The 27,703-nt window shown below is 42.9% G+C and overlaps 2 protein-coding genes and 1 long non-coding RNA gene across 3 annotated transcripts in view; 1 reads left to right on the plus strand and 2 right to left on the minus strand.

The window, feature by feature from the left end:
- Positions 1–27,703, minus strand: part of LOC118493576 — a 328,097-nt gene that overhangs the window by 288,260 nt on the left and 12,134 nt on the right. The window lies entirely within an intron of this gene.
- LOC116067084 (Fc receptor-like protein 5) lies at positions 890–8,550 on the plus strand. Its single transcript, XM_035993957.1, has 6 exons — positions 890–935; positions 2,592–2,627; positions 6,939–7,202; positions 7,282–7,524; positions 7,597–7,761; positions 7,891–8,550. The coding sequence occupies exons 1-6, from the start codon at positions 905–907 to the stop codon at positions 7,989–7,991; spliced, it is 840 nt and encodes a 279-aa protein (XP_035849850.1). The 5' UTR covers positions 890–904; the 3' UTR covers positions 7,992–8,550.
- LOC116067085 (low affinity immunoglobulin gamma Fc region receptor II-like) lies at positions 11,403–23,270 on the minus strand. Its single transcript, XM_035993924.1, has 12 exons — positions 23,213–23,270; positions 22,809–22,844; positions 21,180–21,443; positions 20,858–21,100; positions 20,102–20,254; positions 19,719–19,805; positions 19,103–19,198; positions 17,161–17,256; positions 16,386–16,478; positions 13,991–14,080; positions 12,033–12,269; positions 11,403–11,987 (listed from the first exon to the last, which is right to left on the minus strand). Exons 1-11 carry the CDS (start codon positions 23,241–23,243, stop codon positions 12,220–12,222), a joined length of 1,239 nt encoding a protein of 412 aa, XP_035849817.1. The 5' UTR covers positions 23,244–23,270; the 3' UTR covers positions 11,403–11,987; positions 12,033–12,219.

Below are 27,703 nucleotides of genomic sequence, written 5' to 3' on the forward strand. Positions count from 1 at the left end.
TGTCGAGGTGTGACTTGTAGGCTTCTGGTTTGACTGAGGGCCTATCCCTTTGTCTGAGAAGGCCATGTGGCGACCTCCTGTGCCCCGTTTGTCTTGGGGTCACAGGCTCTCTGCTCAAGATCAGTTTAAGCACATTGTTTGGTTCCAACAGTGAGATTCATAAAATGTAAAATGTTGATCACAACATGGAAACCAAATCAATAACAGTATGTTTACAGCCCAGTTCAGACCAAAGATTTTCGGGATGAATATTCAGGAAATGATCGCCGTGCTTGAAGCCAGCTGTAAATCTACCGACGTCATAGAGTCGACACGTCTTTGAAAGGAACTCTGGGAGATGAAGTCCCAGAGGCCCGTCTGAAATTACATCCAATGCCAAAGCTGCAGCTAGAAACAACTTAACTCAAATCTTACAGACAATAACTTTAAAGCAAATATTTTGCACATATTCTTATTTTGACGATAACACACCAAAGCACAAAGGCAAATGACTTTATTGTTAAAACCTATTTGGCATTCGTGGCATTCTTGATGTGTAGTTTACACAGTTTATTTTAGTCTCTTTCTGATCCGCTTCTCAGTGGTTTAACAGAGGAGAGATGTTGTTGTGTTCACTTACTTGCAACTAAACTGCTGCCACCTACATAGAGACAGTTTTCTTTGTTTCAAGATTATTAGAAGCTGTCTTGGCCAAAATTTAGTACTTGCACAACATACTTACTTACAGACATATGACCTCATGCTCATAAACCATCTCATGTTATACATGCATGTGTATGTATCTCTATGCATGAGAGTATGCATGCATGCATGTAACACTGCCAGTCACAGAGGAAGGAAGAGGGTTTACTTGATGCGGATATACACTGAATAAAGTGTAGACATCATTTCACCAACAGTCAGGATGGAGGACACATCTCTACTCTGGCTGCTCTGTAAGTAAACTGCGTTTCTGAAAAATATCAGCTGAAAGAAATCAGTGTTGGGCAAGTTACTGAAAATTAGTAGTTAGTTACCGTTACTTCTTTAAAAAGTAATTGAATTACTTTACCAATTACTGTAATTACTATATCAAAAGTAATTAGTTACTAGGAAAAGTAACTTTTAAGTTACTTTTATGTCTGTTTTTTAAATGTAAATATGAACAGTACTGAACAGTCAAACACAAACATAATTTTTAGACCTATTTATTGTAATCAACAGGGTAACAGGCCTTCAAATCAAGCAGTAGTACAAAAGTCTCTTTTAATACTTGAAACGAAATAACAACTGTCTCAGTCATTTAATAGTGTTTTCTTTACCACATTAGGCCCAATGAAATAAAAGTGATTGGCCTACAGTATACCTAGCAATCAATTTATTCAGATCTGCCTGGCTTATCGTCTGCACTGCTGTCCGTGTAAAATCTAGCTTTGGTTGTTTACATGGAGTGGTGTCTTCAGCATCCGTAGGGCTGGGGTCTTTACTACTAGCTTTGGTTGTAGGCTAATGTCTGTCATATACAGTAGTTAAAATGGACCTGCGCATATACTGTGATATATACGGAGGCACCCAAAACATGTGTGTCACTGCTCACTTGTTACTTGCATCGGGAGTTCAGAGTAAAGAAGACTAAATGATGAACTGCCTCCTTCGTTATCATTTTACAATGTCCATACTTCCAGGAGAGAAAGCTCATTCTATCTGCACTATCGGCCATGCTGTGGTTTAATGCTCATTGTTTGATTGGTGTATCATTGCGGCACCATAAGGTCCCGTGACGTTAGATCAGAAGCAGCTAATGTAGGCCTATCTGTCTTGTTGTCTGCAAGTGTTCATTTTTCACAAAAGAGAGTAACGCGAGTAAAGAATTTATTAAAATTTCAGTAATTGTAATTGCGTTACTTGATTAAAAAAATATTTAGTAACATGCTCGTTACCGCTAAAAGTAGTGGAATTACAGTAACGCGTTACTTTGTAGCGTGTTACTCCCAACACTGAAAGAAATAGGGATCGACCGATATTGTTTTTTTAAGGCTGATACCGATTATTAGTAGTTAATGTAACCGATATTTGGAACTGATTTGCATTTACCGTTATATGAAAATCTTTAAGTCAAAATTAAGATTTTGGAATATTACAAACTCCAACACAAAACTTTGTATGAATGCTTTAAGCAATTATTTAATTACTTAGAAATGTTCAACATAATCCCCAGTAACAGAGAGTCAGATAGTGTTGGGGGGGACATGAAGTCAGACTCAGTGGGGAGTGAATCTGAAGCAGAGGGACAGACACAGAACTGTAGCCGAGCCAAAGTACAACTTTTTAATTAATTAAATACTAAAAATAAATCGCTGATACAGATGATCTGCAAACTGTCAAAAAACGTCCCGATAATCAGTCAATACCTAGAAAGAAATACAAGATGAAAGGAAACCTGATATATCTATAGTCTGGTTTTTACAGCAATGTTTCAAAATTATGAAAGAGTCAATATAATTTTGAAAGATTGTGTAAATGATTTAAAGCCTGTTTTCAGCGTGTTCTTTTCATTTATTATTTAAACTTTGAGCCAAACTCCAACTAACCAAAGTGTCTTATCTCTTCAGTTCTGACCTCACTGCTGAGCTGCCCAACTAACCAAGGTCAGTAACTGTTTTCTTGTTTAGAGTACTTTCAGAATGTGTAGAGGACTATTGTGAGTGATGAAGTTGAGATTTTTCAGTAGTTTATCATTTAGAAGCCAGAGGCCTCATTTATCAAAGCATGTGTAGAATAAGTTGTCAATGTGTGTGTTAAAAGTTTAGTTTTCATCAAACCTGCACATGAACAACGATACATCACACCTACATCTACATCCGCTGGCTCGTACCCACTCCTTCACATGCAGAAACTCCCCCAGAATACCAGATATGGTTAACCACATCCCTTTGAAACTCTGAGTAGATTTAATGTAGAGATACTTGTTGTGGGTAAAAGTAGAAAACGAGAAATATAATGATGAAAAACATCACACACATTGAGGTTAAGATATTGGAGCGTCCTGGGAGCAAACATGAAGGAAGGCTGTAATAAACTTCTCAAACAGGTTGAACAGATACCAACAGGCCCTACTAACCACTCTCAATAACACAATATCCTCCAAATACACCTTTGTTGCAGAAATTAACCCAATCCTTTTCCAAACAACCAAAGACAACATTCACTGGACAGCTGACACGGCCGAGATGTTGTTCAAGTACTGGAAACAACAATTAAACTACTAACGGGGACCAGCTGTCAGAATACAACCCCCATTCATTCAAATATAATCAATCTCTCTGCTGTTTTCTCCCTCACGCCCGCACAGCTGGAGATACTGGAAAAGGGCCTCACCTTCATCCCCACACCCAGACCTCCTACCCGGCCGGGGGGGACCTACACACCTTTCACAGGAGGCTTAAACTGTTGGACCACTTCCAGGGAGGACAGAGGCGGGAACCTGTGCTCTTCACTGGACCGTCCCACTGGGAACCACATACAGACACATTATCACCACAAATAGCACAATTAATCGATAAAAACAACCAAACACTCACACATTGGCGCCCCTTTACACACAGAACACCCAACATTAGTCAGGAACACAAACACATTATTAATTCATTAGGTAAAAACAAACACATAGTCATAAAACCTGCAGACATAGGAGGCCAAATACTCATCCAAGATAAGAACAATTACATTTTAGAAGCCAACAGTTAAATAACAACACATATTACAGACCACTTATTCACCCATTAAAATTAGAAACACAAACACTTATTAGGGACATTACAGACAACCTTTATCAAAACAAATACATTAACTTAAAACAGAAAAAATACCTGGACGTTCCAGATGAGCCCAGGTCTCGCCTCTTCTACCTCCTCCCGAAGATTCACAAGCCTCCTGTGACTTGGATGGTCCCCAATGTTGTTCCGGTCAGCAGACCAATAGTAAGTGACTGTGGATCAGAATCATATCACATAACAGAACACATAGACCATTTCATTAACCCACTTTCTAAACTCCACCCAAGCTACATCAAAGACACATATGAATTTGTTAATAAAATAAAAAACCTTCAAGTACCCAGTCACACTCTCCTCTTTTCAATAGATATAGACTCTATATACACCAACATAGAAACACCACTTGGCCTCTCTGCCACAAAACACATATTTGATAAATTCCCAGACCCATCCAGAACCAATAGCCGTATTTTACAGTTACTCCAGATCACACTCACCAGAAATGACTTCACTTTTAACAATAAACACTATCTCCAGCTGTGCGGGTGTGCCATGGGCCGGAAGTACTCACCATCATACGCTGACATCTACCATTAAACTCACCATCAAACCTCTTCTTTATTTCCGGTACTTGGACGACATCTTCGGCCTCTGGGACAACACCGAACAGAATTTTTTGACTTTTCTGGACATCCTCATCTCACATCACCCTAAAATAAAACTCTAACATACCCTGTAACAACCCTACAACCAGGTCTTCTTCTGCAGCTCCGGCGACCAGACGTAAACACTAGCCACCAAAAGTTTATTTCAAAGATACCAACTGCTATGCACTTCTCCACAAGACCAGCTCTCACCCTAAACACACGTACAGAAGCCTTATTAAGTCCCAGTTTATACGCTTCCACAGAATTTGCACCTTCTCGGAGCATGTGGAGGAGGCCACTAGTACACTTTTAAGTGCGATAAGGTTGAGGGGTTACTAGAGGCGCTTCCTTAGAGATATAAAGGCGGAGGTCACCGGCAGTTTTACCAACAAAGAAAAAAAACATCATTATCCGGCCGCCTAGCTCAACCCTCGTCCCCCTGGTTATTACCTACTCAGAGAGTCTGAGGAACCTGATGCCAGCAATTAAAAGGAATTTCCAGGGGGGGGGAGAGAGAGAGTGTGACGTGCTGAGAGACTGCCGCATGATCTCCGTCTACAGGAGGAACAAAGATCTCAAAGATATTTTAGTCCATACTAACCTCACCAAAAATAACAACCCTAGGGAAGCGGGAGCTAGCCTTTCAGTACAGTTCATCATGGGGCCCTCTGCTACCAAGTAATTTTAAAATTAAAACCATGTGTCACTTGTTGAGCCAAGTAAGCCTATATGTCAAATAAAACACAAGGAAAAGCCACATTTTTCAAGTTTGTATTGATGAAAAAGAAAAAAGTTTGCCAGTGAAGTAAAAATGTTTCTGCACCACTGACACTGATGGACAGCGATGGTGCCGAATATGTGTTAAAATTTGCTGATAACTTTGCAGTTATCAAAATACAAATGTAACTTCATGAATTTCGTTTTTTAATGTGCCTGCTTAGAATGTAGTGTTTTGTGGCCTGGTAATTGTTGTTCTTGTGCTGGTTGACCATTGTGACCATGAGTTAAGTGACTGTTACGTTTGATAAGAAGAGCTGGATTATCACAAGGTTAGCTCATATGCAGTAATTAGCTTCTTTCAGCTAATTATCTGCAATGTGTCACTTGGCGAGGGCCCCCGTTCTCGTCGAGTGACGCAAGATCGGAGGCATTTGAGGGGCCCCTAATTGGCACGGGGCCCTGGGGCGGCCGCACCCAAGCACCCACGCTATCTCCGCTACTGGCTTCAAGGTTCGGATATTGGTTTTATTGAGTCTCCCCCACATTTTTAACCCCCACAGCAGAGTTGGTTTTAACCCGTGGCAGGTCCTGCAGCACACAACCATCAATGTGGTTTATGCATTAGGTGCAGGGCCTGCCACACATTGTATGTGAGACAAGAAATGCACTATATTTAAGAATCAAGCCACAGCAGTATATTTTAAATAACGGCGATTCCACAACTGTTTTATACAGCCCGGTCTCATGGCAGTTCGTGCAATGGTCACATTATTGAATCTATTGAACAGGACACGAATATGTCGTTTTTTTCGTGTGGTGATTACCAATTTTAATTTAATGTATTTAAATGGGAAGCATATTTCGTGATAACAGCACGACAACGGTAGGGAGTAGTATGAATAGCAGAAAATCCACGTAGAGAGGTTGGTCGGGGGGCTGGATGGGTCAAATAACACAGGACTTTCACCCCGGAGACCGGGGTCAAAGTCCCGCGTGTTGCAGTTGTGTGGCACTTTTACTTTTTAAGCACTTTAAAACTTAGCACTTATTACTATGGTATGGTATGTGTATTTTTTAACCTCAAGGGCAAGTAATTCAGATAGTATTTTAGACTTTTTAAATGTTTTTAGTCCTTTTTAATGTGGAGATAGTTTGGGATAGAATGTTTTTGTATTGCGACGCCGGGGCATTTATTTTATTTATTTTCATAACTCTATACATATATTTTTTATTTATTTAGTAATGTCTCCAGGAGAGAGGCCAGGGCAGGTGTGGAGGTGACCTTTTATTTAAAGTTGTATTCTCTCGCTGTGGTTCTTTTAACCTGATTTTATTATCTGGCTTTCTTTAAACAGCTTTTATAAAACCAAACTTGGTTGTTTAAGGAGGTTTTTAAGTGTTTTATTCACACTAGTGGTCTCCTTGTGCCCGTGCCCCTCGCAGCCTCATCTCTTTTCATTTAACTTTGTTAAATAATTTCAATCTTAAATCATGATAATATGGACAATACAAAGCAAAATGAACTTCATTTTTGATTTCATTGAGATCACATAAATAACACTGTCTGTCTTCCTCACTGGTGTCAGACCAACGTCCTCTTTCTATATGGAGAGGGAGTATTCCAGACCTGGACTGAGCACACACACATCTGTTCACCTCGGACAGAATATATTTTATATATTTCTCAATAACAAACAAATTATTCATTAAACTAGAAGTTCTAAGTTTTGGTTTGTTCTAAATCTCAGCAGCCCATTTCTAATAATCAACCACTAGTTTTTCAACCACAACACATTCTTCTCCCTCCTCCCTCCAGCCTCTCTGACTGTGAGTCCCAGCAGATCTCAGATGTTTAGAGGACAGTCTGTCTCTCTGAGCTGTGAGGAGGACGACAGCTCTGCTGGATGGACTCTGAGGAGGAACACAACCAGAGAAACCAGAGCTGAGTGTAAAGACTGGGAAGGAATATCTGCTGGTTCTTCCTGTAACATCAGCTACATGGTCCCATTAGACAGTGGAGTTTACTGGTGTGAGTCCAGAGAGGGAGCAACCAGTAACAGCATCAACATCACTGTCCCTGGTAAGATCAGACTGTGGAGTCAGTATTGATGAAGCTGTGTGTGAATGGATGACATGCTGTAGTTTGTCTCTGTGTTGAGGTGGACCAGTGATCCTGCAGAGTCCTGTCCTCCCTGTGATGGAGGGAGAAGACCTCACTCTGCTCTGTAAAACAGAGACGTCCTCCAACCTCCCAGCTGGTTTCTATAAAGATGGCTCCTTCATCAGGACTGAGCCTGCAGGTCACATGACCATCCACCATGTTTCCAGGTCTGATGAAGGCCTCTACAAGTGCATCATCAGCAGTGTTGGAGAGTCTCCACCCAGCTGGGTCTCTGTCACAGGTGAGGAGGTTACCTTTGATTTCAGGAGTTCATTCATCCAGATATTCACCTGACAGCTGATTCTCTCTACAGAGAAACCTACAACCACAGGCCCACCTCTGAGTTTGCCACCGGCCCCTGAAACAACCTCAGACCACCTCCACCTTGTGATCAGACTGGTCTGCCACCTGGTGGTGTTCTGTCCGTACTTCATCTCCACTTTCATCATGGTGTCTTTATATCGACACAGGGCAGCAGGTAACACTCTGAATCATTCACTGACCTTACAATCAATCAATCAATCAATCTCACACCACCACTCTGGTGTTGATCAGTTAACATCTGATCAATTATCTACATTTCCTTTCTAACCTGCTCTGACTGTAGGAAATGACTTGCCTGTCTCCGTGGTGATGACCCCACCCACCCAGGCTGAGGAGGGACTGGATGAAGACTATGATGATGTCACCACGGAGCATCACTTCTGAACTGATCTGAGAAGAAGCTCAAATGTTTCAGGTCCTCATCAATCAGAAAGAGTGGAAGTCTCAGAAATCTTCCCTGTGGATCTCCACATGTTCTAGTTTGACCTGTAGATGGAAGATGTTAACCTCAGACCAGTTCACTCCAAAGATTTGTGATGAAACAAGTTTAAACTTGCAGCTACGTGTAATGCTCCAGTCTGCAGCGTTTTAAAACCTGTTAGTTTCCACCAATCAGATGAGACGGTGTATCCTCTGCATTGAGATGACTCTGGGGCGCTCGTTTGAAACATAGAAATAAAATGGATCATTTCATTTCTATAGTTTGCAGCTGATTTGACCGTTCCAAAACCAGCCTCTGAAAACGTAACCAGCTGAGTCCCAGCGACACCATCAGCTTGTTTTAGTCGAGCTGAAACGGGCCGCTTCAGAAGTAAAGGTTTCTTCTCGTTGCCATCTTTGCTCTGAACTGGACTTTAGCAGCAGATAGTTGTTCAGGTTCTGCTGTAAGTCGTGTTGTTGTTTTTAATCTCTTCAGATCAAATAAAATAAAATGATGAGCATCTTTTCTCTCTGTGCTTTGTTCCAATGTGATCATAACTTCACTTCTCTCATATCAAACAGCCTGTTTCTTTGTAGCTGACATGTGACATAGTCATATATAAAGAGGAAGGAGGAGGCTTTTACTGGCTGTCCAACTGCTGTTGATCCTCACCAAGAGAAGAACCTCATCAACTCTGACATCACAATTCAACATGGCTGCCCCAAGCATCAACAGTAGTGAGAGCTGTGTGAATATACTGTTTATTAGCACTTCTGTTTTATATCTTGGTTGGTTGGTGCCTTGTTGAGTGACATTTTGCAGGTGAAGGCCCAGGAGGGACATGACATTTTGGGCCCCTGGGCCTTTCCCCGGTAGACCTGTTCAGTAATCCATGCCCACTGTTTAAGTGTTTAAACATTAACATTCACAACTAATACTAGACTTTCCTCTGAAACAACCTTTAATATCTGCATTCATACAAAGAGTTAGTCACAGCTACAGTATAAGTTTAACTGAGGACTAGAAAGTAGTGAAGCCAGGAGCTCAGGTGTCCTTTCATCAACTTGTAACCTTTGAACTAACACAGAGACACTGCCAATATAAAACCTGTCCTTTTCACAAGACGCCACCAGATGGAGCCCTGGTGTAATGGGAGGAACCTGATGTTTACAGGAGACACTCCAACAGTGGAACAAGAAAATAATGTTCACTGAATACAATATAAATGTAACCGAGGGTTTCTTATACTGTCTAGACTCAGGTTTGACTGTAAAATAGAGACTTCCAATGCTGGAACCCAGACGGCACTGAACGTCTGACTTTATTCAACCACAACACAGACCAAACCAAACACACACCACACTTTATCCACTTCTGTTTTCCCCTTCACAATAAAAGCTCTGTTTACTGTAACTTCCTCTTAACCTTCAACTGAGAGCTTACACAATCAAATACCAGACATAAATAAAACAATTAGCATATACATTTATTTTTCCCACAATATATACTGAGAGTTTTAGGCACATTATTCTGTAGGTAAGTGATCACCTGCTATCATGTTTCTGTTCATTATGATATAAACAGAAACATAGACATGCGAGCACCGCTGCCTTCACTGCTTTACAGCGAGGCGCCACTCTGCTACTGCTTCAGAGCAAAGCAGCAAAAAGACTTGATTCCAGTCATCAAAAATCTACTTCATTTCACAAAAAACTACACAATTCACATAGATTCCATTTTCCTGACTAGACCTAGTCTCTCCTCCTCAGCCTGACTAGACCTAGTCTCTCCTCCTCAGCCTGACTAGACCTAGTCTCTCCTCCTCAGTCTGACTAGACCTAGTCTCTCCTCCTCAGCCTGACTAGACCTAGTCTCTCCTCCTCATCCTGACTCGACCTAGTCTCTCCTCCTCATCCTGACTAGACCTAGTCTCTCCTCCTCAGCCTGACTAGACCTAGTCTCTCCTCCTCATCCTGACTCGACCTAGTCTCTCCTCCTCAGCCTGACTCGACCTAGTCTCTTCTCCTCAGCCTGACTAGACCTAGTCTCTCCTCCTCAGCCTGACTAGACCTAGTCTCTCCTCCTCATCCTGACTAGACCTAGTCTCTTCTCCTCAGCCTGACTAGACCTAGTCTCTCCTCCTCAGCCTGACTCGACCTAGTCTCTCCTCCTCAGCCTGGCTCGACCTAGTCTCTCCTCCTCAGCCTGACTAGACCTAGTCTCTCCTCCTCAGCCTGACTAGACCTAGTCTCTCCTCCTCAGCCTGACTAGCCCTAGTCTCTCCTCCTCAGCCTGGCTTGGCCTTCGTGAAATGCCAGGATGCTCTGATCAGACTAGGCCAAGCCTCGCTTTATCAGTAAACTTACAATACATACTTACATACAAACAGTATGCGGCAGTCCTGGGGGGTGAAAACGCCTTGTTGATGCTAGAGGTCAGAGGAGAATGGGCCGACTGATTCAAGCTGATAGAAGATCAACTTTGACTCAAATAACCAGCTACACCAGCAGAAGACCCCACCGGGTACCACTCATCTCCACTAAAAATAGGAAAACGAGGCTACAGTTTGCACGAGCTCACCAAAATTGGACCTTTCAAGACTGGAAAAATGTTGCCTGGTCTGATGAGTGTTGATTTCTGTTGAGACTTTCAGATGGTAGAGTCAGAATTTTGCATAAACAGAATGAGAACATGGATCCGTTATGCCTTGTTACCACTGGGCAGGCTGGTGGTGGTGTAATGGTGTGGGGGATGCTATCCTCTCAATATGGGCCAACATTTCTAGAGAATGCTTCCAGCACCTTGTTGAATCAATGCCACGAAGAATTAAGGCAGTTCTGAAGGCGAAAGGGGGTCAAACACGGTATTAATTTGGTGTTCCTAATAATCCTTTAGGTGAAAGTGTGTGCTTTCAAACATTTCTGCAGGAATGTGCAGTTACTGCCCAGGGGTATTAAAACTTAGTTTTAATACAAAAATACGTGCAAGAAGGAAATAGTAAGGATGGGTGACCGGGCAGTGTCACGTCGTCTGATGGCTTGTATGTTTTGAAAAATTAAAAGCAGTCTGAGTGTAACTGTGAATATGTCTGGTGTGGAAGAACAGCATCCTGTATATCTGCTCATTAAAGATCATCAGACTGTAATCATGAGCTGAAAAACAGAACCTGATGGTTTCTGTGACTTTAAACTTAAGAAAATTGACTGAATGTTCACCGACTACAGAATCTAACCTCAGACCCTCTGCTCTGTAGCTGTTTGTGATTGGTGTGAAGTTTCCAACCGCTGGCTGATGTTGCAGCAGTTTATAGTCTGAGGTGTGTTTGTTCTCAGTTATCTGCTGAAGAGAAACCCACAGAACCACACGAGGAAAACAACCGGTGACACCAGAGTTTATTGATCCTGCACAGAAACAAGCTCATAAATACAATATATCAATATCAGTAAATAGTTGTTATCATTAGACTCTGTTCAGTAGATATTTGTTAGTTGTTGTGAAATGTATGAAAACAGTTAAAAGAATCTCTGATCTATGACTTAAATAAGAAGCATTTGTTTGAACGAAACACATCTAAAGAATGTAAACATGCTTGAAATGTGAGTTATTTGTCTTTTTGTAGCTGCATTAATCTCATTTAACCTTAACATCAATCAACATTTATTCATAGTGCTTCACAGCAACCAACAGGTATCCAAAGTGCTCGAAGGACCAAGAATAAAACAACATAACATACAATAAAAAGAGTCAAACATAGAATACAATAACATCTGAAACTGTTGCATAAAAACAGGAGAAAGAAAGTGAAAATGCTGCAACACTACTGTGCATTAAAAGCCATTCTAAATAAAGAAGTTTAATTTTGGATTTCAAAAGTGCGACGTCTGTAATGGTGTAAATTTCAGGTGGTAACTTGTTCCAAAGTCTCGAGGCAGCAACAGCAAAAGAGCGACCCCCCCCCCCTTAGACACACACACACACACACACACACACACACACACACACACACAGTTTGTACCTCGTCCTTGGGACTTCTAAAGCCAGTTGATTGGATGACCGGACTGACCTTTTGTGCTCGCAAAGGTTTAAAATCTCCGACAAATACGCCGGGGCTATACAGATGTAGATGTGAGGATCTCTGGGGACCAGTGATTGGCCGGCTGGACTCCACTGGTTGGACTGGTGTGATGGTGTTCAGGTCTTCCTCAGTGAGGAGTAGAGGACCTCTGGGTCTGCTGGAGGATCTGAACACAAACAGTTCAAATAATATGAGAAACTGTTGGAGACAAACTCCATCAGCAGATAAACAGCATTTCTCAACAGTGACTTGTTTGGCTCTCTTCATACAAAGAAAAATGGCTCATTTTCTGTGAAGAACATAAAAAATAAGTTATTTTCAATGACTGCACACGGTACACGCATAAGGTAACGCACATCCGTATTTATAAGGAGAAGAGTGCGTACCGGTGTGCGCCGCAGGGTATTATAAATCAGAATATTGTTTTTGCGTAAGAAAATTCTGACTTTTTGGCGCACAAAACCTTTCAAAATAGAATCTACGCACAGTTTTATAAATGCATAAACAAGTCGAGGAAATATTATGCATACATTTCAAATCACATTAGTTTTATCTCAAAGGCAAAACATAGAATAGTAAAAGTAAAATGTACAATAGTTTTCTCAGAAATGTAGAAGAGAAGTAAAAAGTAGAAGGAAGTTAAAATACTTAAAACTGTACTGAATTAAAATAAAATGAGGAAGATGAACAAACTTCCTGCTTTTATTTTGGCGGTTAGTTCAGACATGTCTTTAATAACAAACAAAAGAGACAGAGACGGCAAGACTAATTTTAAAAGACCGTATGGAGATATATATGTAAACGATGTAAATATTACACTATTATAATGTCATGTAAACATCATATTCTATTTTCAGAATAAGGGCTTTTTTTCTGAATATAGCATTTTTCAATGAAGACGTGTTATATGTAGGTATTATTCAGGTTTGAGAAGCAGTCTTTGGACATGTATACAGCACATTCAGAATCTGTGTCTCAGTTTGTGACACACGGCCTCCTGCATGTTTACGGCTGCATGTAAACAGGAATATTGGCGCTTTATGTAATTCAAGGCGGCTGTAGCTCAGGTGGTAGAGTCGTCTACCAAACAGAAGGTCTGTAGCTCAGGTGGTAGAGTCGTCTACCAAACAGAAGGTCTGTAGCTCAGGTGGTAGAGTCGTCTACCAAACAGAAGGTTGGTGCTTCAAAGTGTCCTTGGGCAAGACACTGAACCCTGACTTGCTCCAGATGTTGAACCATTGTTGTGTAAATATGGATATCATGAGAACAGACGTAACTAATCATGCTGTCTGTCTGGGAGTTCTAGTGAACTCAGGGAAGATGTTACTGTACGCTGGCTGTGTGGTGATGCCAGGCTCTTGGTGGTACCGGTACCGACTACTAGATTTTTGGTATCTTGACATCCCTGTGTGAATATGTGCGAATGTTTATCTGATGTGCAGGTGGCACCTTGTATGACAGCCTCAGCCACCTGTGTGTGTGAATGTGTGTGTGTGAATGGTGCCTGTAGTGCTGTGTGAAAGTGCTTTGATTAGTCTAGAAAAGCACTATATGAATGCAGTCCATTTACATTTTCAGTAGCCATGTAAACGGCTTAGTCAGAATATTGTCTTTTTCAGAATAAAAGCCCAAAAACTGAATATTATGTGCATGTGAACCTAGTCAGTGTTTTTGTCCTTTTGTATCTATTCATAGGAATAGTTTATTATATTCCCAATCCCTATTTTAGTAAATCCTCTTATTCTCTTTCTTCCTGAGAGCGAGAGGGGATGATTATCAGTTGTATTTTCTGTATGTTCAATACAGAGCTGGAAGTGGTTAGCTTAGCTTAGCATAAAGACTGGAAACTGGCTCAGATCAACGTTGAGAAATAAAGAGCAGCTGTACCTCTGGTCCTGTTTGATTTGATCACTATTTGTCCATAACTGACGTCTTCAGCTCCTCTCACTGCTGAGGAGACTGCAGCTGGATCTCTCTCTGGATATAATAGTATTTATACTGCTGTAAGATTATTGTTAATGTAGAATTATTATTAGAGTTATTATGGCCTTTATGTCTGCAGGTTTTTAGACCTGCTGTGAACAAAGGAAGAGCAGAGCAGAGGGCATTTTTCTGAAACAGGAAACTGGACGACCACAAAGCTGCTCGCAGAGGCGGTAGATAGAAACCTCACCCGTGTTAGTTTACTGGTATCAAGGTGCTGCTGTGGTTTTACACCCACAGTGGAAAACACTACGCAATCATTAGTTGTAGTAAAGGTCAGTTTGAGACGGAGAAAACAAATTATCTTTGGTCTGCTGAGTCCGTCTCCTCTTTTATATCCAAACTTAAATCTTACTCTGAGACAGGATGAATATTACTAATAGTCTGATGTCGTCTTTAAGTATTAGTCCGATGTTATTTTACATGTTTTGTTTTGTCAATAACTTTCATGTTGAGACTCAAAACAACAGCCGATGTATCTTACAAGTGTTGTCTCTATCAAAGCCTGATATATCTTCTTCCTCTGTGCCACACATTGTTGTTTAAAACACATAATTGAATATGTTTACATGTACAAAATGTTCCAGTTTTTGCCCTTATTCCTAAAAAGACAACATTTTGACAAAGCTGTTTACATGGCTAATGTAAGTGAATATTCCACTAATATTCCTGTTTTTATGCAGCCATGTAAAATACTAAGGTTAGCCTGCAGTTTGGTGAACAAAGCTCATCCATGGCTTCATCCCTCATCCACGTTACAAGCTTTACAGCATACAGCCCTCGGATGTATCATAACAGAGAACCAAGGCCATGTCATCACTATGTCTGTAGTAACGTTATGTAGGCATATCTATGTATAGCTAGTATTACCGTTCTGTTAATACATCTGTCGGTACACGATCCGTTCTGCCTGCACGATCCGTTCTGCGCATGCGCAAGATAATACTGTTTTACCGAGGATACGACCTGCACGATCTGTTCCACGCTAGCCTATGGTTAGCCTCCACCGGGAAGCTAACGTTAGTTTAGCTAACAGCTAATTCGGCTAACTGCTAGCTGACAGCTAGATTCAGTCTAAAATAACGTTAACTCAAACGTAATGGGAAAAGCAGGCTACAGCTAAATTAAGACTTCACAGTAATAACAATAAAGACAAGTATTGAGTGATTGTATTTTAAATGAGCACAAGTAAAGTAGAACTGACGTAACAGCTGTTATATATGTTAACGGTTATTTTCACGTTTTAGTTTGAGGGTCTTTTAAAGTTATTACATGCTGTCTCAGCTAGCAGTTAGCCGAATTAGCTGTTAGCTAAACTAACGTTAGCTTGGCTGTCGACCGGAAGCGTGGAACAGATCGTGCAGTGTCGTAAATCCTCGTACAACAGCGCATGCGCGAACATTTTGCGCATGCGCAGAACGGATCGTGCAGGCAGAACGGATCGTGTACCGACAACATCCATGCTAGCTACTGCTAATAGCTACTAGCCGATAGCCCCGCCAGTTTGGGAAACGCTTCATGTATACATGACGTTACATCCACGTAACAGGCTTTACAGCATACATACATCCCTCGGGTGTATCATAAGATAACACCATGGACGTATTAATAGAACACATGGTGAATTACAACCATTAGCTATATCCATTATAACAGCTACATGAGATCGGGAGAACAGTCATGTGAGCGGGCGGGCGCAGTCCCGCGGCTCTGCTCGCGTCCATTATGCGCGTTCGTCATACGTAGTTTAATAACTCTGGATTCGGCTACTAGTGAATGTTAAAAATGTTAAAAACATGACGTTTTAAACAAGGACCCTTTAAGTGTTCGGGCTGGTAGGTTGGTGTACCTCAAAAAAAATGATCCGCTGAAATATAGACATTTCTTTCGCCATGCAAAGTCTATGTAAAAAGTCTTTCTGGGCCATAAACACAGCTACTTGTAAACATCAAATACTTGGAGGATATCAACAGGCTTTTGAGTATGAGCCGACCTTTTCTAGAAGCTGGTTGAAGGAATGAAAGAGGGACGCTGTGTTCACATACTCCAACAAGTCCTCCACTGCTGGAATACGTTATAAAAATATCCTGTTTTTTAACGGCTGCATGTAAACAGGAATATTAGTGGAATATTCATTTTCATTCATTTTCAACAGCTTATTCGGAATATTGTTTCTTTTCTGTAACACTGAATACTGTGTGCATGTAAACGTAGTCACTGTTGCTTTGGGGGACATGTTCCTTCATCAGCATGAACATATACACATGTGTTATGTTTCTAGTGGTGGATGCAGCCATACCTCTCTTCCTGTTTCTTTTCTTGTCTTTGATCACTATTTGTCCATAACTGACGATTGTTCTCACTCCGGAGTAGATTGCAGCAGGATCACTCTCTGGAAAAGAAATATCATTATTAATATCAGGACTGTACAGTATATGCACTACTTATGCAAAAAGTATACTGATTATTTAAATTCCTACGACAATCAGTATTACTTTTAGAGAGCTCATATTATGATTTTTGGCTTTTTCCCTTTCCTTTATTGTGTTATATATCTTTGTTGTGCATGTTATAGGTTTACAAAGTGAAAAAGCCCAAAGTCCCCCCCAAAGGGACTTACCATCTCCAACAGAAAACACTGTTCACAAACTGCTCCAAACAGCTCTATTGTAGTCCATCCTTTACTTCAGAGACAAACGTGGTCACTTTGGAACACACGGTATAATGCTCACCTAGCTGCTAGCATGACACGCCCTCATACTCTGCTTCTGACTGGCTAGTAGTCCTTACCTAGGTACTGTCAGGGCACGCCCTCATACTCTGCTCCTGACTGGCTAGTACTCCTTACCTAGGTACTGTCAGGGCACACCCTCATACTCTGCTCCTGACTGGCTAGTAGTCCTTACCTAGCTACTGTCAGGGCACGCCCTCATACTCTGCTTTTCTGTAAAACTGAATACTCTGTGCATGTAAACATAGTCACTGTTGCTTTGGGTGACATGTTCCTTCATCAGCATGAACATATACACTTGTGTTATGTTTCTAGTGATGGAGACATAGGAGAGCAGCCGTACCTCTCTTCCTGTTTCTTTTCTTGTCTTTGATCACTATTTGTCCGTAACAGACGTCTTCTGTTCTCACTCCGGAGTAGATTGCCACAGGATCACTCTCTGGAAAAGAAATATCATTATTAATATCAGGACTGTACAGTATATTTACTACTTATGCAAAAAGTAGACTGATTATTTAAACTCCTACGACAATCAGTAATACTTTTAAAGTGCTCATATTATGCTTTTTGGCTTTTCCCCTTTCCTTTATTGTGTTATATATCTTTGTTGTGCATGTTATATGCTATATTACATGCTTACTTTTAAGGCAAAGAGTACCACTGTTAATTTGTGTAAATGATTAGTAGCCTAACTCCTTGAATGGAATGATTATGATGGTTTCAGTTCAGATCAGTGGTCAGTTAATGTATATGTTTAGGCTGCTTACACATTCAGTCGGTCCGTGATCGTCTGCTACGCTTTCTCTCGCTGTTTCATTACAGCGACCATGTTTTTTTTCTTTTTATACAAATAATGTGTTTCACGTCATCATACTTCCACAAGAAACTGCTGCTCACTCTGTATAAAGTATGTACAATGTGTATTCTCCATTTTGGCATCAGTAAATCTGTGATCGACCTCACGGTCTTTTTAGGAAAGCCGTGGATGCGCATCTATCTGAATTACTTCAGCCTGACTCGACCTAGTCTCTCCTCCTCATCCTGACTAGACCTAGTCTCTCCTCCTCAGCCTGACTAGACCTAGTCTCTCCTCCTCATCCTGACTAGACCTAGTCTCTCCTCCTCAGCCTGACTAGACCTAGTCTCTCCTCCTCATCCTGACTAGACCTAGTCTCTCCTCCTCATCCTGACTAGACCTAGTCTCTCCTCCTCAGCCTGACTAGACCTAGTCGCTCCTCCTCAGCCTGACTAGACCTAGTCTCTCCTCCTCAGCCTGACTCGACCTAGTCGCTCCTCCTTATCCTGGCTTGGCCTTCGTGAAACTCACCAAGCCAAGGTGCACAGATTAGACTAGGTCAAGCCTCGCTTTATCAGTTATCCTGGATTTATAAATTCTGCTTTTGTAAAACAGGCCCCAGGTCTGTCTGTGGTGGCCGGTTTCCACAGCCAGACTGTGTCCACTCAGCCTGTACCTGCTCAGAGTCTTTCTGAGGCTGTGGTCACATATGGTGCTCAAGTATTCAGCTATTGTGTACTCTCAGTAGAATTTGATGGATCTTTTTTCAATTGTAATTTGGAGGGGATATTGGCCTAGTTCTGCTCGGCAGGCGTTATTTGGGATGTGTCTTGGTAGATGTAGAAGGTTTCTACAAAATTCTACATGGAATTTCTCAATTGGGTGATTGTCCCAGTCAGTAAATTTTAAATGTCTACTGAGCAGGCCCCATATTTCGCTGCAATATAGAGCGATGGGTTCTATACTTAAATATTTTAACCAAGTTTTAATTGGAATGTCTGTTTTGATTTTTCTTTTAATTGCATAAAATGCTCTTCTTGATTTGTCTCTCAGCTCATTCACACCCATTTGAAAACTACCTGATGAACTAATATTGAGACCTAAATATGTGTAGTTTTTCACATGTTCTAATTGAACTGTATTTATTTTTATTATTTATTTATTTATGTTTACTGTAATTCCCAGATCTTTTCTGGAAAATCAGTATTTTGGTTTGTTTAGGTTGACAGTCAGAGCCCAGGTCTGACAGAAACTGTGCAGGAGGTCCAGGTGTTGTTGTAGGCCTTCTTTTGTAGGGGACAGCAGGACTACACCATCAGCATATAACAGACATTTGATGTCAGTATCTCCCAGAGTGATACCAGGGGATGTAGAAAGTTCCAGAATTTTTGCCAATTCATTTATATAAATGTTGAACAGAGTCGGGGACAGGCAGCATCCCTGTTTCAAGTTCAATTCTAGTGATGGAGACGTAGAAGAGCAGCCGTACCTCTCTTCCTGTTTGATTTCTTGTCTTTGATCACTATTTGTCCGTAACAGACGTCTTCTGTTCTCACTCTGGAGTAGATTGCAGCAGGATCACTCTCTGGAAAAGAAATGACATTGATTATTAAACTTTTACTACAATCAGTAATACTATTTTCCATAGTATTAGAAAAAGGACTTAATAGTTTTACTGTTTACATGAACATATTCCCTTATTTTAGGTCTATTGATCATAACATACAAAGGTATGTACATCTGCAAACGTATAGTTAATTGATATGATCTTTGTTTTATTAACAGTCCTGCAGTGAAGTGTGTGCAGACCCCCACTCAGCTGAAGGGTTGCTATGAGAAACAGGAAACTGGACGACCACAGAGCTGGTAGAGCTGTTAGAGCTGTTAGAGCTGTTAACCACAGGGTACAAAACACACAGACTCTCACACACACATCATTTACTAAAATAGACCTTACTGTGTGACTGTTGTGGACTAAAACATTTAGTTTTAGTTTTTACAATATCCTTATTTTATGAAATGTTCTTTTCCCAAAACGTCCTCTCAGGACATTAAAACAAGAACACACACGGTTTTCTTCTGAAAATCAATAAAAACATCTTTACCTCTGCTCCGTCTGATTGGCTGCTGCAGGTTACGTGATATGGTGACATCACTGTATGTGACGTCATCATCTCCAGCTTCTACTTCAGCTGAAATAAACCAAAGTTAATATAAATTTAATCAATTTAATCATTAAAGAGACATCCGTAAAGATGGAAACATGAGGAAGATTATGTGATCTGATCAAAAGCTCCGGAGCATGCTAAAGGGCCCTCGTGGTGAGGATGGTTTGTCAACAACAGAATAGTGATTCATGAGAATCCTAAGAGACGTTTGACTTGAAGAAACTGTTGTTTGAACACTTCACTCCAATTCTGAAATTGAAAACATCAACAGTACATTTAGATTTTAAACTGCAGCGCAATATGAGTCTTATGAGACTAACCTTTAGGGTTCCTACGGATGCATCGTAGAACCAGGAGAACCAGGAGAACCAGGAGAACCAGGACACCGACTGAAATGGACCACAACCAGGGGGGAGGAGGAGAGGAGCCAGAGGTGGTGGAGGTTGGAGGAGGACTTGTAGTCGTGGGTTTCTCTAAAATTAACAAAAAATATTTACTTAAAAGCATAGAAATAAAAGTAAGTAGATAACACGTTCAGCTATTTCACTGTTCCTCCTTTTTTATGTGAAGCTTTAGACTTTTAACTTCCATGTTGTGTATCATGTTTGTAATTGAGTGAATTCCCCTGGTCTAGTTAGAGGAAGAGATATCTGATATCAGACGGTGTGTTAGGCTGCTTCCACACCGTGTTAACCCAACCCTGGAGCATTTCCTTGGATACTCCTGGTGGTTTGGGGCGGTGTGAAAGCTCATTGAACTCAAGATTTTGGTCACTTCATGTGAGAACGCAATCAGACACACACAGGAAGTGAACCAGAAACCAATGCATTAACTAGCCTGCAGTTTCCACCTTGCACACAATTTACTGACATATAAATGATTGAAGTGACGATAACTTTCAGATCCATAACCTATAATGACCACACATCATCATCAACTCAAAGACCAGGTTTGGTGCACGTGACAAAGAAACACAAACAGAACGAAAAGAAAAATGAGGCCCCCGAATCGCAAAGTCTACAGAACTGTAGGTGTTAAAGGGTCCTAAGATGAATAATGACCTTTAACCTCCTCACCTGTGACAGAGACCCAGCTGGGTGGAGACTCTCCATCAATGCTGATGTGACACTTGTAGAGGCCTTCATCAGACCTGGAAACATGGTGGATGGTCATGTGACCTGCAGCCTCAGTCCTGATGAAGGAGCCATCTTTATAGAAATCAGTTGAGCGGTTGGAGGACGTCTTTGTTTTACAGTGCAGAGTGAGGTCTTCTCCCTCCGTCACAGGGAGGACAGGACTCTGCAGGATCACTGGTCCATCTGAACACAGAGACAAACTACAGCATGTCATCCATTCACACACAGCTTCATCAATACTGACTCCACAGTCTGATCTTACCAGTGACAGTGATGTTGATGCTGTTACTGGTTGCTCCCTCCCTGGACTCACACCAGTAAACTCCACTGTCCCCTGGGATCATGTAGCTGATGTTACAGGAAGAACCAGCAGGTTTTCCTCTCCAGTCTTTACACTCAGCTCTGGTGTCTCTGGTTGTGTTCCCCCTCAGAGTCCATCCAGCAGAGCTGTCGTCCTCCTCACAGCTCAGAGAGACATCCTGTCCTCTAAACATCTGAGAGCTGCTGGGACTCACAGTCAGAGAGGCTGGAGGGAGGAAGGACAGAAAGACGCAGTTATAGTTCTAAGATGATTAGCATTTTGCATATTTTGTCCCCATTGCTCATAATACTTTCTCAATGTCTGCTTACAACTGAACTGCAATGATGATCTGGTGACAAACACAGCAGAATATCTAGCTACATGTGTGATACTCTCCTCCTATTCCTGTAAAGCCGTTTTTTCCTCTTTCTCTGGCAGCTAGTGCATCATACAAGGCAGCCCTGGTTCTGAGTCACTTACATTTATCAGTTTTATCTTTCACTGTCCAGTCTGTGCACACGGCTGCCTTCAAAAACTCTTTTATTGTATTTATAAACTTCCCCTGCTCAAACACTGTCCTAAACAGAGGCGTTGTTAGGATCTTAAAACATTGGGGGCTTAGCCCAGCCCAGAAAAGTAATCCAGGAGGGTTCGGGGGTATGCTCCCCCAGGAGAAAGAAAATGTAATTCTGGTATTTAAATGCATCAATCTGGTGCAGGACAATAGTTATAATACGTCTTTCAGACAAAACACCTGCTGATTGGATGCAGACCGGTTTGTGTGTGTGTGTGTGTGTGTGTGTGTGTCTGTACGTGTTTGTGCGTGTCTGTACATGTTTGTGTGTGTGTGTGTCTGTAGCCTACATGTGTGCACATGTGTGTGTGTGTGTGTGTGTGTGTGTGTGTGTGTGTGTGTGCGTGTCTGTAAGTGTGTGTGTGTGTGTGTGTGTGTGTGTGTGTGTGTGTGTGTGTGTGTGTGCGTGTCTGTACGTGTGTGTGTGTGTGTGTGTGTGTGTGTGTGTGTGTCTGTACGTGTGTGTGTGTGTGTGTGTGTGTGTGTGTGTGTGTGTGTGTGTGTGTCTGTACGTGTGTGTGTGTGTGTGTGTCTGTCTGTTTATTTTATATTATTGAATTTTATGAAATATTGAGGCTTTTTGGAATTTAAAAATTCATAAAAGTTGCCACCAACGATAATTATTACAAATTGGAAAGCTAAACAACTTATGTAAATGACCCTAATACACAGTATTGTTATATGTGTAAAGTTTGTGTAGCTGCCTGTTCTATTCATATAAAATAAAGAGGACAAAGTTACAGTTCTACCATCAGTTTCTACAAAAGAATGTAAGAATTGTGAGTGCCTTGGAAAAAAACTTGGTTTCATATTTGGCATTTACTATTTCAGGGCTTTTTTATTCTATTATTCTTATATTTGTAAGAAAAAGAATAAAAAGAGAGGGAGAGAGAGATCCATTGCTAAATCCGGGGCTATTTATAAAACATTCGGGGCCGGGGACGTCCATGCCTATCGACGCCCACGGTCCTAAACCCAAAATGATCTATCAGATGTGATAGAAGAAGTTTACTGACCTTGGCTTGTTGTGCAGCTCAGCAGTGAAGTCAGAACTAAAGAGAAATTAACCTTATGATAGTTTAATATGCAGCAGGACAGAAACAAAACAACTGTGGTCATAAAGCACAGAAACACAACTATGATATTAGATCATTACTTATCAAGAAAAAAAAAACATAATATTTACATTACATGTTTTGTGTTTTTTTCCCAAAACTGGACCACAGTAACAGAAAAGCTGTTTCAGTGAAGAGAAATTAGAAAATGATGACTATTGTGAATATACACACAAAGTATTCTGATATACAATATCTTGTTTTTGTGTCGCTGAATTCAGTCTTTGCAGTCCTTTAATTGCTTCTCTCTAAACAGCAGACATGTTTTAGAACTTACAAACCCTGAGACATTAAGTTGAACTTACCCAGCAGCAGCTGCAGAGATGAGTCCTCCATTTGAAATGTTGGTCATATGAGATCCGCACATCAGTGTCTAACCAGACACCACCTAGTAAAGCCCTCCTCCTATCTCATCACGTGTCACTGTTGAGTTTTTCAGGAAATAGTTTTTTTTTTATTTTGTATTTGCACGTCAGAAGATATTAGTTAAAAGAAAACTTACTGCCTTTGAACACCTCAAAATGAACACAATAACAGGTTGTGAACAGCTGTTATCAGAATCTCATATCATCTAACTTAATGGGTGAAGAGTAGAGCACAGCTGGACAGTCACTGAGTATGTTTACATGCACACCAATATTTCACTATTATTCCGAATACGACAATATTCCTGAATAAGGCCTTTTTCCGAATAAAGCATTTTCAGATTAAGACGTGTGTGATATTCTGGTATTATTCAGGTTTTAGAGGCATTCTTTGGACATGTAATACAGCAGATTCAGAATATGCATCTCATTTGGGGGTTTTACCAGACAAACACAGGGGATGGGATGATCCACTACTATCGCAGGAGCTTCGGCAGCAGTGGAAAGCCTGGGAAGAAGAACTACAAGTCTTACCTCAAGTCACCCTGCCCCGACCGTACTTGTCGAAGGATGTGGACATCTCCGGTCTTTAGAGAGAAGTGCATGTATTTTGCGACGCCTCAGAAGAGGCTTATGGCTCAGTGGCGTACCTCCAGACCACTGACAGACACGGTGAAGTTCATCTGTCATTCCTGATGGCCTGTTCCAGAGTTGCTCCCAAGCGATTTCGCTCTATGCCCTAATTGGAACTCTGTGCTGCCCTTACTGGTGCACAGCTCTCACAGATGCTGAAGCGGGAGCTTACCATCCACATTGATCAGACAACCCTTTGGTCAGATTCCACAACGGTGCTGACATGGTTGAAGTCTGAATCCTGCCGATTCAAGGTCTTTGTGAGCACCCGCGTGGCCGAGATACAGCAGCTGACTGACGGGCATGCCTGGAGATATGTTGATACCCCAAGGTACCCTGCTGATGACATAACACGAAAGAACAAGCTGCTAGAGCTTGTTCAGCCAAATAGATGGATCCTGGGACCCAATTTCCTCCTGAGTAGTCCAGACTCATGGCCAGAGGACCCCACTGTTGACGAAGCAGAAGATACCTCAGAGCTGCGCAAGTCTACCTTCTGTGGGGTCGCCGCAGTTGCATCAAGCCAGTCTATGGCCCACAGCTGAAGACTACCGACAGGCTGAACAGTTGATACTGCACAGGGCTCAGAGGGATAGTTTTCAGCAGGAGTACAGCCTGCTGAAAGCTGGTAAGCCAGTCCCCAGCAGCAGTCGACTTCACACGCTGTCTCCGGAGCTGGATGAAAGGGGAGAGCTCATTCGGGATGGAGGACGACTCCGTCGAGCAGAAGGCCTAGAACTGACCACTCTCCATCCAGTCATCTTAGACCCAGGTCACCGAGTGACTACGCTTCTGATCCAAGACTTTGACAACCGCCTCCACCACCCAGGTCCAGAGCGGGTGTTCGCCGAGCTTCGACGCTCCTTCTGGATCCTGCAAGGGCGTGAGGCTGTCCGGCGCTACCAGTACAGCTGCGCTGACTGTCGGCGATGGAGGGCAAGCCCTGCAGTGCCGAAGATGGCAGACCTGCCATCAGCCCGTCTGCGCCTTTTCAAGCCTGCTTTCTATTCTACAGGGATGGACTGTTTGGGCCATTTGAGATCAAAGTGGGCCGACGCTGGGAGAAGAGATGGGGGATCATCTTCAAGTGCCTCACAACTAGGGCGGTGCACTTGGACCTCCTTACCTCTATTGACACTGACGCCTTTCTGATGTCCCTTCGTTGGTTTATCGCCCGTAGAGGAATGCCTGCTGAGCTGTTCTCCGATCAGGGGACAAATTTCAAGGGAGGTGAGCGAGAACTCTGTGAGACCTTTGTTGGAATGTCTAACGAACTGCAACATCTCCTTGCACCACAGAAGATCTCCTTCCACTTTAACCCCCCCAGCAGCTCCCCACTTCGGAGGGGTGTGGGAGAGGGAGATACGTTCAGTTAAGAGTGCACTCTATGCCACAGTTGGTGCTCAACCTGTTCCTGAAGAAGTGCTTCGACCCGTACTGACTGAGGTGGAAGGGATCCTCAACAGTAAGCCCTTGGGTTATGTTTCTTCAGATGCCAGCGACCCAGATCCAGTGACTCCCAGTGTTCTTCTTATGGGGCGGCCTGATGGTTCTCTACCGCAGGTAGTCTACCCCGAAAGCGAGCTCATCTGTCGCAGACGTTGGAAACACTCCCAACAGACAGAATATTCTTAATTCTGAAGTACACAGGTTGCAAAACGTACACCTGTACATACTTGCATATATCAGTTTGTAGATTGCAAAGTTGAAATTCATTGCCTGGTGGCTCAGCAAGCGATGAGGGACCATGTGCTCCTGTGGGCCATGGGGTCAGACCTTCATGTCCAACTGTCTTCTTCCTCCTGTCTCTCTCAGCTGTCTTTCACAGTTTTCCGGTCACTGGTTTTTGTTCTACATATGAAATGATGAAAGTTAAAGGTCCCATGGCATGAAAATTTCACTTTATGAGGTTTCATCATCATCATCATCTTTGTCCGCTTATCCGGTATCGGGTCGCGAGGGTAGCAGCTCCAGCAAGGGACCCCGAACTTCCCTTTCCCGAGCCACATTAACCAGCTCCGACTGGGGGATCCCGAGGCGTTCCCAGGCCAGGTTGGAGATATAATCCCTCCACCTAGTCCTGGGTCTTCCCCGAGGCCTCCTCCCAGCTGGACGTGCCTGGAACACCTCCCTAGGGAGGCGCCCAGGGGGCATCCTTACCAGATGCCCGGACCACCTCAACTGGCTCCTTTCGACGCAAAGGAGTAATGGCTCTACTCCGAGCTCCTCATGGATGACTGAGCTTCTCACCCTATCTCTAAGGGAGACGCCAGCCACCCTCCTGAGGAAACCCATTTCGGCCGCTTGTACCCTGGATCTCGTTCTTTCGGTCATGACCCAGCCTTCATGACCATAGGTGAGGGTAGGAACGAAAACTGACCGGTAGATTGAGAGCTTTGCCTTCTGGCTCAGCTCTCTTTTCGTCACAACGGTGTGATAAATTGAATGTAATACCGCACCCGCTGCGCCGATTCTCCGACCAATCTCCCGCTCCATTGTCCCCTCACTCGCGAACAAGACCCCAAGGTACTTGAACTCCTTCACTTGGGGTAAGGACTCATTCCCTACCTGGAGAAGGCACTCCATCGGTTTCCTGCTGAGAACCATGGCCTCCGATTGAGAGGTGCTGATCCTCATCCCAGCCGCTTCACACTCGGCTGCGAACCGATCCAGTGAGTGCTGAAGGTCACAGGCCGACGATGCCATCAGGACCACATCATCTGCAAAAAGCAGCGATGAGATCCCCAGCTCACCAAACTGCAACCCCTCTCCACCCCGACTACGCCTCGATATCCTGTCCATAAATACTACAAACAGGATTGGTGACGAAGCGCAGCCCTGGCGGAGGCCAACCCTCACCTGAAACGAGTCCGACTTACTGCCGAGAACCTGGACACAGCTCTCGCTTTGGTCGTACAGAGACTGGATGGCCCTGAGAAGGGACCCCCTCACCCCATACTCCCGCAGCACCTCCCACAGTATCTCCCGGGGGACCCGGTCATACGCCTTCTCCAGATCCACAAAGCACATGTAGACTGGTTGGGCATACTCCCAGGATCCCTCCAGGATCCTTGTGAGAGTAAAGATCTGGTCCGTTGTTCCACGACCAGGACGGAATCCGCATTGTTCCTCTTCAACCTGAGGTTCGACTATCGACCGAACCCTCCTTTCCAGCACCTTGGAGTAGACTTTACCGGGGAGGCTGAGAAGTGTGATACCCCTGTAATTGGCACACACCCTCTGGTCCCCCTTTTTGAAAAGGGGAACCACCACCCCGGTCTGCCACTCCTTAGGCACCGTCCCCGACTTCCACGCAATGTTGAAGAGGCGTGTCAACCAAGACAACCCCTCCACACCCAGAGCTTTAAGCATTTCTGGACGGATCTCATCAATCCCTGGGGCTTTGCCACTGTGGAGTTGTTTAACTACCTCAGCAACTTCCACCAGGGAGATTGACGACAATCCCCCATCATCCTCCAGCTCTGCCTCTACCATAGAGGGCGTATTAGTCGGATTTAGGAGTTCCTCAAAGTGCTCCTTCCACCGCCCTATTACCTCCTCAGTTGAGGTCAACAGCGTCCCATCCTTACTGTACACAGCTTGGATGGTTCCCCGCTTCCCCCTCCTGAGGTGGCGAACGGTTTTCCAGAAGCACCTTGGTGCCAACCGAAAGTCCTTCTCCATGTCTTCTCCGTACTTCTCCCACACCCGCTGCTTTGCCTCTTTCACGGCAGAGGCTGCAGCCCTTCGGGCCCTTCGGTACCTTGCAACTGCCTCCGGAGTCCTCTGGGATAACAT

This window comes from Sander lucioperca, chromosome 17 (genome assembly GCF_008315115.2).
Source record: "Sander lucioperca isolate FBNREF2018 chromosome 17, SLUC_FBN_1.2, whole genome shotgun sequence".
NCBI classification, from domain to species: Eukaryota; Metazoa; Chordata; class Actinopteri; order Perciformes; family Percidae; genus Sander; species Sander lucioperca.

Coding starts and splice junctions, on each gene's coding strand:
- LOC116067085 (XM_035993924.1), bottom strand. CDS start 23,243: ATGGAGGACTCATCTCTGCAGCTGCTGCTGG. Junction 17,257..19,102: donor GAAATCAAACAGGAAGAGAG/GTACGGCTGCTC, acceptor TTTCTTTTCCAG/AGAGTGATCCTGTGGCAATC. Junction 16,479..17,160: donor GAAAAGAAACAGGAAGAGAG/GTACGGCTGCTC, acceptor TTTCTTTTCCAG/AGAGTGATCCTGCTGCAATC.
- LOC116067084 (XM_035993957.1), top strand. CDS start 905: ATGGAGGACACATCTCTACTCTGGCTGCTCT. Junction 2,628..6,938: donor GAGCTGCCCAACTAACCAAG/GTCAGTAACTGT, acceptor TCCTCCCTCCAG/CCTCTCTGACTGTGAGTCCC. Junction 7,525..7,596: donor CAGCTGGGTCTCTGTCACAG/GTGAGGAGGTTA, acceptor TTCTCTCTACAG/AGAAACCTACAACCACAGGC.